We start from the raw sequence: 14,280 nt of genomic DNA on the forward strand, positions 1-14,280 counted from the left end.
CAGACACCCACCCGACCTAGGCGCGATGTAGAAAATGAGGCGTGCATATTGGCCACGCACAATTGCACCAGAGTACACTCTGATTGCACACTGAATGAAAAGCAAAAGAAGATAACATAAAAAAAAACAAGCGACGAAATGAGGTTGCATGCGTCGGACCACAGTCGACCGGCCCTGTGGATATAATGCTGTATCAGCTGTATCAGCTGTATCAGCTGTATCAGCTGTATCAGCTGTATCAGCTGTATCAGCTGTATCACCCTGTGGATATAAAGCTGTATCAGCTGTATCAGCTGTATCAGCTGTATCAGCTGTATCACCCTGTGGATATAAAGCTGTATCAGCTGTATCAGCTGTATCAGCTGTATCAGCTGTATCACCCTGTGGATATAAAGCTGTATCAGCTGTATCAGCTGTATCACCCTGTGGATATAAAGTTGTATCAGCTGTATCAGCTGTATCACCCTGTGGATATAAAGCTGTATCAGCTGTATCAGCTGTATCGCCCTGTGGATATAAAGCTGTATCAGCTGTATTAGCTGTATCACCCTGTGGATATAAAGCTGTATCAGCTGTATCACCCTGTGGATATAAAGCTGTATCAGCTGCATCACCCTGTGGATATAAAGCTGTATCAGCTGTATCACCCTGTGGATTTCCCTACCTGGTACCGAATACCGTACCACCATTATTGCCGTCTGTTAGTTTGTATTTCAGTTGGATGAAGAAATAAAGACTCCGTCTGTCTCTCTGACCAAACCCGGCCTCTTATGGTGCGCAGATATCAGCCCAACGGATCCTTTGGACCAGTGATCCTCCGAGAACGCCAAATTGTCCCCCTATTAGGCAATCCGTCCTCCTTTACAGCTTTTACAGACAACATATAATGGATAGATAAAAAAAGGAAAGGACGTAGTTTATTTTTGTCCTTGATGCTTTTGCGGCATATACACCGACTCGATACACATACACACGATCTGCGCATATGAATGTCGGTAATCGGTGTGGATAAAAATGGTCAACTGTATCTTGCATATGTTTGGATTGTTCGCGAAACGCTGGTATGACCCGTGTGAGCGACCAATGATTCAATGATCGTGCGATTTACTGAGCCTCCATTGTTCTCTCACAAATAAATTGACTGCAAACGAAATGATCGAAGCTTACAGCTTTTACTTTGTCGTAAACTAGATTATAGTAAAGTAATTTGATAGCAAAATGTTCGTTCATCGGTTCAGAATCAATGACCACTCAATATGTATTTCAGACAGGCAGCAAAATGCAATGACGTAATCATACCTCGTACTTCGAAAAAGCAGCTTGACTTGAATTGTGACTTGACTCGTGACTTGACTTGACTTGACTTGACTCGACTTAATTGACTCGAGTCACCTCCAAAAATCGAGTGACTTGACTTGACTCGAGTCACCTTCGAAAATCGATTGTCTTGACTCGAGTCAAAATGCGAAATGGCTCGAAATGACTCGTGACTCGAAGGTAGTGACTTACCCAACACTGATACATATTAATATAGATCTGCGGCCCGTTATATCAGGCAAGTTGAGAACCCCCGACGACGTGGAAATAGGCAGAGTGTGTCCATTCTCCATTGGCAGCATTCATCACAATGAATGTAAAGACAATTCATGGTTTCTAGTGTAACAGATATTCTGACATCTTGGCCGGGATCAAATTAAATTTCGTTACTTTGTGTTAAAAGCTCTGCTTGCGAGAAACTCTGTTGCGAATAAATATTCGTTGGTGTCTAGCCTAGGGTTACCATATTTTGAGGTACGAAAAAGAGCACACGTGGGCGTTCTCCGATGACACTTTCGATTTCTTGAAACAAGAGGGCAAAGAGCCGTGTATGGACTCGTGGGCCTACGTGGGCCTGGACGTCTGTGACTGTAGGAGTGTATTAGGTAGAGGTGTAGTATCTGGAGGCTCATATAGTCTAGACCAGTGATTCCCAACCGAGGCCCTGCGGGCCGCATGCGGCCCCCAGCTAGCTTTCTTGCGGCCCCCACAAAAATATTGAGAAATCTATTTATGAAAAAAAATTATATTTATAAAATACTCTGGCTTGGCTTGGAGTCTTCAATTAGGATTGCAGGAAAGTTGTGAGTAGACTGCTAAGATTATGTCACTGCTGTTTCAATGCAATGTGCCCTAACTTTCCAGAGTTTAACGGGCAGTACCTATAGATATAGGTATTGACAGGACCGTAACTGCCGCATCCCAAGCCCCCCAATTGGGATTTTTTTTCGCGCTGCGCGCGATTTCAAGTTTTCAAGTACCTTAATTATTCGGTACTCTTCGACAAAGATAAAATAGGCAAAGATTTATAGAAGTATAGGCATATCGGCGTTGGCCATTACCGCGCCACGACGCACCAAGACATATAAAGGCTTAGGCCATGTAACATGCGACTTCTAGAAGCGTGCCAGAACGATCGGCAGCGAGAAAACCTTGGCCGAAAAGGACTGCCCTTACGCTGACCGAAAACTTCGTTATGTATATTCAAAATAGGTATAATTGACCATATTCGCCTAAATGACTGGCGCCGAATGTTCCTGTCTTGGAAATCTGAACGTCACGAGACAAATAGGCTACCATCCCGCAGGGAAAAATATAGGCCAGTGAAGAACTACCAATTTGAAATCGTGTGCATATTTTAGTTTAGTACGTTTTAGCGATTCTATATTTTTTGATATAGCAGACTGGAGGTCACGAGTGGTCCTACCTTTTCAAACACAACTCACTCGGCTCAACCGGTCAATCTGATTACGTGAGCAGAGAGAGGATAAAAATTGATACCAATATATATGCAATTCCCGATTATATTGACCGATTCAATCATGAATTTTATAAATTTTTCGCACTTCGCGCGATTAGTCGAGAGAAGCTGCCTAAAACGTACACCCGATTTAGATGATAAATAGCGGTAAATAGCCTTCTAGCCTGAGGAGGTCTGGGGGCTTTGAAGTTCTGTTTATCACCCTATGGGGGCTCACGAGAAACGTTTTTTTTGGGGGGGGGACTGACGAAGTGCTGTTACGGCCCTTGGTATTGATAACTAATTTACGGATAGATGTGCAACAAGTGACTAACGATTGAATACGCAGAGATGCGTACTGCTTAGCTGGCAAAAACAGCATACTTTGTAGTCCTATAGCTCGCGACCCAAGCATCCGTATAATTTGATATGTCGGTGTTTATCGAAAGCAAGTGTCGCACTGATTCCAAAAATACGAGTTGAAATCTCGCCAGGGCAATAAAACTACTCCGAAATAGCCAGCAAAGGTTGATTGTTCTGAACAACGGGAGCGCGGCAACACAATGGCCAATGGCGTCAAGCGAATGACCGGAACAATGTCAATTTTCATATTTTGGTGACTATTTTGGGTTCCTTTCATTGCCTTGGTATTCGTGCGGCCCCGGACGTACTCTGAAATTCTAAATTTGGCCCCGCCACCGAAAAAGGTTGGGAACCACTGGTGCTATCTAATTTACATAGTGTAGGACTTACGCAGGACCGTAACTGCCTCACCTCAAACCCCACAATTGGGGGGGGGGGCGAGCTCGAAGGTGGCAATTCGCGATCATATATTGACCGACTCAATCATGAAATATATAAATTTCTCTTGCTTCGCGCGTTTACGCAAGAAGAGCTGATTCACTAAATGTGTGATAGACTACTAGACTATTTCGCGCATCCCAGACATAGTATAGACGTGATACAGCTGATACAGGGTCATACAGCTGATACAGCTTTATATCCACAGGGTGATACAGCTGATACAGATGAAACAGCTGATACAGCTTTATATCCACAGGGTGATACAGCTGATACAGCTGATACAGCTGATACAGCTGATACAGCTTTATATCCACAGGGTGATACAGCTGATACAGCTGATACAGCTGATACAGCTGATACAGCTTTATATCCACAGGGTGATACAGCTGATACAGCTGATACAGCTGATACAGCTGATACAGCTTTATATCCACAGGGTGATACAGCTGATACAGCTGATACAGCTGATACAGCTGATACAGCATTATATCCACAGGGCCCGACCGGCCCTGTGGTCAGACGGCCAGATCACAGAGATGAGCGGATTTGAAATTTCTATGTCTAATCCAATCCTAATCCGAGCCTTCAAATCCAAATCCTAATTCATAACTTTTTCTTATTTAAGTCCATGTCCAATCCTAATCCGATTCCAACTGGAAATTCAGAAAAAATACTAATTTATGCAATGGAGGGATTCGAAAATTTTCTTTCACAACCAACGATTCACTTGATTCAAGATACCATAAGTACATTATTAACTGATCTGAATAAAGTTTGTCGCCATTCGTCACACGACATTTCAATCTCCCAGAAAATAGGTAAATCCAATCCAAATCCTAATCCGTTCTGAAAAAAATGTCTAATCCAAATCCAATCCAAATCCTGTTTTTTCAAAACCTAATCCTAATCCATGCTCATCTCTGCCAGATCGATATGTCAGGTCGTGGTTAGGGCTGGGCAAAATCGAGTACCTGAGTGATTCGATTCTGAATCATGTATTACGCTTCGAGTCGAGTCGAGTATTCGAGTAACACACCTTATGACGTCACAGCAGAATGTACTATGTCAAAGTTCGAATATGTTCCTTTTATGCCACTACAAATAACATAATGCCTGTTATCCGTAACATTAAAGATACTTTGGTATTTTTACGACCATACCGATTTCATTGCATTTCTTGACCATGTTGTAGGATGATCATGACTTCGGAAATGTGTTATTTCCAGTAACATTTGCAGCTTATTACTACGTCTCCTATGCTGCGATGCGGCCAATCAAGGTTTCAAGGCTTCTTCAGTGGAAAATTAGTATCGAAACTATAATTCCCGTTTATAAATTAACTTTCAGTGGCTCGGAGCGTATAATTTCAGTACTCGAAAAAGTCGTCTTTTACTACTCGACTCGAATCATGACAATTACTACTCGATTCGAGAGAGAGAGAGAGAGAGAGAGTTCTTTTATTCGTCAACCATGAAATATAGTAAAGGTAATGTCCACAAACATTCACGTCCAATAGTATACATTTTTTAAATTTTTTCCTCACTATAATTTGCACGGTATAGACTGGGAGACCCGATATGACCGAAGTCTTCTAGGCCGGAGTCACCCAAGCATATTGGCAGTATTAATTATAATATGGATCAATTTTTTCTCTCAGTCAAGTAGCACCGCAAAGAGTAACGAAATAAACAAAAGTAAATAAAAGACAGCAACACTAGTGAAGGACGGTTACCATAGTTTCAGATAGATTCAGATTCGAGTACTCGAATCATTGTGCCCAGCCCTAGTCGTGGTACGGTAATCATAAGAGCTGAAGCAATAATGAGTGATATCCAATAAATGGTGATGGCATCCAGGGATACTAGACTAGAGTCTAGATAGATATCCCTGATGGCATCACTGGTGTAAATCAACACCTTTGTTTCATATGATTAAATGATACCACACATACTAACCTAGGTTAGATATTTTTGCCACTGCGTCAGTCATTGAAGCAATGATGCATGTATTAAGTACATTGTAGTTTCCTGCGCATATTCTCACAAAAACACAGGTTGTCAGTCCAGAGAAGTGGTTGCCGTCAAGGTAGGTGTCTGCGTGATCTTCAAAACTACTCCAATTCGTTTCGACACCTTCCTATCTTTTCATTGTATCGCAGTTTTGTGGTGTTTTGAAATGATGAAAATATTAATAAACCGATACTCACTGCCGCTTCTCTGCACAAAGAATTGCCGACTCCAATCTGCAGAAATAACACACGCCCCAGACACACCTAAATCCCAAACAGAAACGAGCTGGCGAAAACATGTCAACAACAGGCCTGTTCTGTTCACTGTTCAATCGCGCAGTTGACGCCGGACGCGCGCTTTCATAGAAAACAATTTCGCCCTCTGTTCTGCTCTGCAGTTGGTTGGTCTGGTCCGTATCAGCAATCGAATCCATTCATCAAATTGTATATTCACAGCCGGCTCATAGATTTCGAGAGACTAATTCCTAAAATGACATCTCTTCACTTTTTGCATTCACCAGACTTGTACAAACCACCAATTTAGTAAAGTGAAGATCAACTACAGGTTAATGAGTACTTCAAGTTGCTGATTTTGAAAAGTGAGTAGTTCTAGTTCTGAGTATCTCTAGTTTTGATTGCAGATTTAAGACGTAAGTAGTTCTAGTTGCCAAGTTTTGAAAACAAGTAGTTTTAATTCTAAATGTGTATTTTCAAAATCCAGTAATTTGAGCAAGTCAGTTGCAAGCTCATTCTGAGCTCGATGATTTTATTCAAGTCGAAGCTGACCATTGATAACACCAGCATCCTGACGGCATCACAATCTTCAGATATTTCGAGGCTACCAACATGTTGCAAATAATGAAACAAGGTTTTTATTGTTACAATTAAAACACGAATTACATCATCCCATAAATTATTTCTGAGAGTGATCATTACATCACAGTACAAAGAACATATGAAAGAACATCAAAATTAGTCAAGCAAGTGAACAAAAACGCGGAAATGTACATCAGTGGCAGAATTGGGTTGCACAGTCTAGACCAGTGGTTCTCAACTGCCAGTCCCTGCCAAATATATTACAACTCAACATCTCAATTGCATCCAAGAAGTTGGAAGCTTGTTCATTGAAAAGAGAAATGAAACTACAAACCAGGGTTGTGATGACTCGAGTCGTGATTTTTGTAAATGCGTAAAATGACTTGAGTCAATTTTTGTATTGAGTCTTGACTGGAACCAAATCATATAACTCCAGAGTAGGAAGGCCAAGACAGACATTTTATTGTAACTTCGAAGAATGGTAAAGTCACCACATTATTGGTAACATTATTGGTAATTGATACTTCGAAAATAAGGCCAAAAACTGTTAGGACTGAGGAAAAAGACGATATTATGAATGCGGGCCATTCTATATCACTCGAGCAGAGTTGAAAAAAGTGGGTTGAACCGGATTGAACTGAAAACTGAACATAATGACTTGGAGTTGAGTCAAAATACTATGGACTCAACCCTCTACTTGCTGACTTGGACTTGACTCGGTGGTGAATGGAAAATGACTCAGCTTGACTAGAGTCAAAACTATAAAAGCGAGATTGATTTATTACTCGGAATCTTGCGGCTTGGTTATAACCCTGCTACATAATTTGAATGAAAAGATTTTGAAATTTGGAACTGATTTATTTGCATTGAGTTGTAATATAGAGTTTGTGGTTTACAATGGAGTTAAAGTGCGACCCAATGCTGCAAGTGCCGTACTCAACTGTTTAAAAGTAACCTACAACTCATTTAAGACAAGTTGTATGTAAAAGCAAGCAGACTTTTCAAACAAAATTCGTTACATTTTGACAGTGCAAATTAGCAACAGCTCGCTGTACAATGGGGATTAGCACACAGCAAAGTCTAAGTCCTGTTAAAACAGACAGAATAATCAAGTCGAGATAGCGGATTCCAACAGGTAGGATTCGACCTTGCAAAATGCATAAAACTTCAGCAGCACAGCGCACAACACGTTTAATATCAAAAAGTCAGCATCAAATTTCTTAATAATTTCAAGATTCCATTATTTACTCACGATTTACATCTGCTACATTTAACTAAATTACATTTTGGGTTCATTATGATTTTCAAAATTTTACCGGCCCCCCAAGCGAAACAGGTTGAGAACCACCGGTTCAAAATGCATTTAGGAACGACGGGTTCGGTCATTTGGATTTTAAACGGAGTATGCAGCATAAGAATTAATAAATCCAAAGAATTGCACAAGCGGAATTCTTGAAACAATGTCTTTTGAAGTCCCACGGACAACAAAGCTTTGTGCAACTCGCAGCTTTGTGCAACTAGCTATAAAATCCACTAGCATCTTCAGGGAAAGGCATCCACAACATCAAAACATGTTCTCCTCGCAGCACTTTACAATGATTGACTTTAACAGACTCCTTCCGCCACCAGCTGTGCTTTGTCTGCCAAAACCACATTCTCGGGAGAAATTTCTTCCACAATAGACTCAGAGACGGCTTTATTATCTCCACCAGCGTGATCAACGGAGTTTCCAGACAATGTACGAACTCTTTGCTTATCACCATCAGAGGAACATCCAGATAAAGTCCGCGATCGAGCCAAACGTGACATCACGACAGACGGCATGTAACCCAGACCTTGCAGGTAGAAGATAATTGCTTCGCACACTTTGAAAGTTTGTTCTTCCAGAATCATACCACCCGCATCAGCCATTTTCAGTAACGTCGTGTCAGCGGGATTGAGACGGGAGTTAACTTCGACCACATCTTCCACGAACGGTGACATGTCACCCACTAGTAGCAGTGTCGAGCAAGATAATGTGTGTTTAGCCAAATCAGGTTCGTTTGGGTCTAGAGATCGGAAAACGTTGATCTCAGTACGGCGTTCGTACTCACGAAGTAACAACGCAATATTGTTGCTGTTCATTTTGTTAGTCAAGTATCGACGATGAGACTCGACTAACTCACGATTCGCGAGCTCCACTTCTGCCTTTGAGAAATGATGATTTAACAATTGCTCGGTTAAAGGCGTTGCGAAATTAGTCAGTTTCCCGCTAATCCATGGAAAATATCCGACCGTGCCTCTAGTCGCGTTAACTAGAATCAAACCATCTACGAGAGATGGATTTTTCATTGCAAAACGCATTAGAATATTAGCACCAAGCCCAGATCCCATGCAAATAGCGCCTTTCATCCCGAATTTTGTGAATACTTTCGGCACCATGTCAGATAGACTCTCTATGGATGGGTAGACGAAATCTTGTGCCAAATCAGGTGCGTTTTCTTCCATCCCAGGAGCATCGATGTGATAAATGCAGAAACGATCCGAAATCGGCTGCATGGATTCAGATCCGAATAAGGCACTAAAATTCGACACGTGATTCATCCCAATATCGTGAAATGTAACAAAAGGTCGTTTTCCTCGGGAACCCTGGACCGTGACTTGCAAATCCGCCATGCATGTCATACCGTTTGCGATATAAGGACTCGGCACGGGGATTGCCCCACCATCGGACGCATTATCTTGCAGCAGCGGCTTCCCTTCGCTGTCCACTTTGACTTCTTGCAATTCCAACATTATTCTCGTTATTTCAACAATATTTTAGCTAAAATAATCAAATTGAGTTTGTTAATGCTATCATCATTTCAATTGAAATCACCACAAGACTGGGATACAATGAAAAGTTAGGAAGGTGTCGAAACGACTTGAAGTAGTCTTTTTAATCCTATAGCCTACCCACTTGGGCTGAGACCAGCAGTTGTCAACCTGCAGTCCACTTTAGCAGCCCGCAGGCTAGTTTCCAGGGCTACATGAAAGGCCAACGTTGTAACTACAACTATAAAACTAAACTGTTATTTATCAGATCTGTCGCTAATTTAGACATATGTCTCTATTCTATCTTATTTCCAGCACTCACAGCCAGACTCGGACAACTAGATAATTGTAGTTGTCTAATTAGACTGATTAGAACGAAATGACGGTAATTAGATTCTAATATCATTTGTGAAATGTTTCTATGCTCACATTTCCTGAAAATATCACAGGAGAACTGTAACATGCGAAACAAGTCGAGCTCAGCGTACAAACATTTGCCATTCTCGTGCTTATGAGGATCAACTCTGATATGATATGAACTGAGCTTGATTCAATTTCCAAGTTTTCGCAAATGCAGCAATTCTAATTCTAATCTAATTTGGTACACCGTAACATTTTCTAGTTACCCAAATCTAGTTGCACAACAAGTCACCATAGCCACGCACAGGCGCGTATCCAGAGCGCGAAAAAGGGGGGAGGGGGTTTTGCGTTACGAAATGATCTATTGTGACGTCATGATTACGATCACTCGTCTCCACGCCATGGCGAATATTTAATACATTATAGTTTAATAATAAACAGAGATTTGCGGTGAGTGGGAGATGTACGAATACGATACGGCCAATGCCTGAAAATCGCGTTTCTTTTACGGTATGATTAAAAGAAATTCGTAAATGCTCACATTTAGTCATGAGCCGGCAAACGCCGCCGGTCTTCAAGCGCCTAGTTCCGGTCAGAGATGCGCGATTTTGTTGGGTTTTGACGATATTATGCGCACGGTCGGTAGTATCGCAGCGGACGAACAAGCGCGGAATAGGGCGGTAGCATAAACGAGGACGATCGCGATCGCCACAGAGAGGTGTGGTGTGAACAGTGTACGTCGTACACGAATGTGTGCTTTTCGATGGCTTTACTAGCCATACGGCTGAGCGTGTAGTGCGCGCGAAGATAATTAGACCTTAATTGCAAGCACGCAAGTCAGTCAACTAATACAGAGTACACACTGGGATAATAACTTGATCGACAGAGAAACTTGTCAGCCGATATAATTAGGTTAACTTTACTACTAGGCCTACTCAATTCTCCCGTTCAGCGACAGCACAGGCCTGTATTTGGACGACAGCAAGCCACCTAACAATCGGGAACGTGGATTGCTAGGCTTGTATTTTGAAATGTGAATGTCAATCCTAGGCCATTTCTCGCCAATAATCGCGAATACAATGTGGATTTGAGAATAGCATTGTCGTACTGGTGCCGTCGTGTCTGCGTCTCGCTGATCAATCAACACGCCGCGTGCAATTCTTAATTAGGATTTCAAGGCGAGCAGGTGCAGCGAATTCGCGAGCGATGTTGATTGCCGACAACTTCGTCTTTGCAATTACGTATCGCGTCGGCCAATTAAGATTAGATTTTCCAAAAATGGGTCTCTCGTTTTAGCAAGGCGAGAGAGAAATCGAGGGAAGAAAGTTGAGAACGTCAGCAATTGCCACAGCTGAAATGTAGCTGAACAAGCGCAGAATGCGTATGGAATTAGCGAATTATAATGACCTATTTTTTCCTTTCGACTAATTCGGCGCATAATTCCAATATTTTGTAGGGGTGTTAGTCCCCTTAAATAACATTAAGACTCCATATTCGCCTTATCATACGTAAAAACGAATATGTTAAACTAATAAATTAGCAAATATTAGAGGCTATATTTGACATCAATTTTTAGGATTTTGAAAAGGGGGGGGTCCCGACCCCCTAAACCCCCCCCCTGGATACGCCACTGGCCTCGCAGACGACACAAACACAATAATTGCACACCGACTGGTAATAAGGCCAAATTCTAATGGTTGACTTCACAAATTCCACAGCTAGGGGTCCACGGCGTCATCAAAAAGATTTAGGGGTAAACGCTAGCATAAAAGTGAAGAAACCCTGGCCTAGACAATGTAAAAAAGAGACATGTTGCACACTGAATTCAAAGTCATGTATATAAGATAACATCAAAAAGGACAAGCTATAAAACGAGTTGGAAGGCGAGATCGATATATTAGATATATCAAATAGGCAGACTAAAACTACCAAGCTCTGATTCAGAATGACAACCGCACTGCAAAAGCTCAGATAAAGAAGTGGTCTGTTTACCAGATTTCACTCGGCTCACAAAAACAAAGGGACAGGCGTGATGTGGGCGTGTTTGTTTTTCTCACTGCATCAAATTTGGAGAGATTCTTCACATTCTTTAAATGTAAATATGCTAGCATTGACAAAATGACATCATCGTTTTGGCATACTATGTAGTAAACAAGATAAGCACACAGAATCTATTGTTACCGACACACAGCAATAGCCAATACCATTGGATCGTTGAAATCAAGAATGTAATTATCATGAAACAATCCTCATCTCATCTTGAAGAGAAAAGCTTAAAATTTATGATACTTTTTTACATATCGAAAAATGTTCTCCCTGATCACCCACCAGTCATGTTCCCCCTGATATAAATTGACGTATATCACCAACTCGGGTTACTAACGTTAGGTTTACGGGTTACCGAAAGAGCTGCCCACAATCATTGAACACTCGGATGTGAATGAGTAGTATTTCTAATGATTTGAGTCGAGTAGTTCGAGAGAATTCTTTCGAATACTGAAATCATGAGCTACTAGCAAATTAGTGCTAATTTATCAACGAAAATTATAGTTTCAAGTATTTTCCACCAAGGAAGCCTTGAACACTCAATTGGTCATATCACAGCATACAAGACATATAGTACAAAGCTACGTTAGTGGATATGACATATCTATGAAGACGTGGTCAACCCGCATATTGTGACAAAGTGCAATGAAATAGGCATCAATGAAAAAATAACAAATCATCTGTATAGTGTCATGCAGAACTGTCATTGTATTCTGTATATTAGCAGAAAACTCATATATTTGAACTTTTCCCATCTTTTATAACGTTATGGCGTCATAATCCCTACTTGAATACTTGACTCAGAATCGCATCACATCATGTACTTAAATTTGCCCGGCCCTATAGTTATATACACATCATAGAGAGTGCAATTTCTGAGGCAAAAAAATTATCATTTCAAATTATCAGTCAACTGTACAAACGAAAATCGGACAAATTACATGTAGACTAGTACTGGCCAGAATCAAGTTGGCCATCACTTGACCAGCAATAAAAACCGAAAGTGATATCTTTGGCAAAGGCATTAAAATCATCTCTAATCTACTCCCACCACAATACACGAGCGACCATAATCATGAAGTCATATTGTAATGTGTTGCACGCAAGTTGCTAAATCTAAATATTGAACCAGGAGTCTCTATACACGCAGTGACGTTGGCAGATTCGCATCAGATAGCCAATAAAATGATTCAGTAATGCATAACAAAAAGGCGGCGGTGCAGCACTCACCCCTTCCAAGTGGATTGTGATTACACTTTTGTAAATAAAGTACAGAAATTACTTTTCATCCATGGTTCTTGGTTAACCTCATCCTTCAATCGAATTCACACTTGTATAAAATACTAATGAAGACCATACAAACACCCTTGAAATCATCATATCAAACAAAATGATACGCGTTTGCTGGAAGTTTGAAAAGAGACATGCATATATTACTAGTAACAATTGCAAGTACCTCAATATATTAGAATTAGAAGTATATAGCTACACAGTTTCTCTAAATTTTATTGGAAATTGAATTCCATTCCAGATTATAACGAAATACAACAATCAATGCAGTTCAGTTCATATCAAATCATAGTTCATGATCATAAGCGCGACAATTGCAAATGTCTATATGCTGAACTTGGCTTGTTTCGCACTATGCAGTTCTTCTGTAGCATTTTCAGGAAAACCAAAAATTCGATTAGAGTAAAAAACATTTCACAACTCAAGAGATTAGCCTATAGTTATGAATATTGTACCATATTTACTTGCATTTCGCTCTGAATAGTCTAATTAGACTGGAATTATCTAGCTTCTCAAGTCTGCGTACGAGAGAAACCTCCGACTGCTTGTTAAGAGTTTGAAATAGCTGCTTCTTGCTTGACCTTCTCCGCGATTCCAGGCGAGGGTCTCACGGACTCGGAGTAGATATTGCTCAAGGTCAAATGCACAAATCTCAAGATCGCATTTGCCAAGAGACACTTCTACAAATAATTACCGATAAATGACAGCAGATTTCGATAGAGCAAATGTGAAACGACCAGAACATAGGGTCCGCAGTCCGCTACGATTGGCGGTGCGAAACTAATCCAAATACAATGAACCGAAGATTTTCAACAAAAGGTTATCAACCAGGGACGCTATCAAAGTCACGTGACTTCGCCGTTTCGCCAATCCGTTACCGCTACCGCGCGGATAAAGAGCCCTGGTGTTGTAGTTTTTCTTGCAGCGGGTCAATGACGTTCACCCAAGCCAAAATTTCCGTATTGTGACTTTGATTGGAATAAGGAGTTATAAAGTATCAGCAGAACCGAAATCGGCAGGGCGTTTCTTCTCGAATCACTATTTATATCGACCCAAAATACGACAATGAATACTGGTCAACGCTCGAGATAGCTGGATCACGATCTGACCTCGGCTTTCGTCACATTATAGATTACTAACCTACTGTAGTAATCTTCAATCACATGCCATCTCTTTTTGTTCATGTCACCTTCTATTTCTTTTCATTCAGTTTGGAACTGTGAAATGTAGATGTACAATTGTACATGCCTCATCTTAACATCGCCTGGGCCCATGTGGGTGTCTGATTTAAAAACTACTGCAGTCGTTTCTTATATCGCAGTCTTCAGGTGTTTTTTAAATAATAAAATGATGTACAATATAGTCAACAATAACACAGTTCGAACAT

At 41.0% G+C, this 14,280-nt stretch overlaps 1 protein-coding gene across 1 annotated transcript; it reads right to left on the reverse strand.

Annotated features, from left to right (window-relative positions):
- Positions 1-6,437: 6,437 nt before the first annotated feature.
- On the reverse strand, positions 6,438-13,622 carry LOC145438501 (protein NDRG3-like). The gene has a single exon (XM_080315832.1). It carries the CDS (start codon positions 9,177-9,179, stop codon positions 8,010-8,012), a length of 1,170 nt encoding a protein of 389 aa, XP_080171958.1. The 5' UTR covers positions 9,180-13,622; the 3' UTR covers positions 6,438-8,009.
- Between the last annotated feature and the right edge of the window lie 658 nt (positions 13,623-14,280).

This window comes from Botryllus schlosseri, chromosome 5 (genome assembly GCF_051294905.1).
Source record: "Botryllus schlosseri isolate E-star chromosome 5, Bs_hap1, whole genome shotgun sequence".
Taxonomy (NCBI): domain Eukaryota; kingdom Metazoa; phylum Chordata; class Ascidiacea; order Stolidobranchia; family Styelidae; genus Botryllus; species Botryllus schlosseri.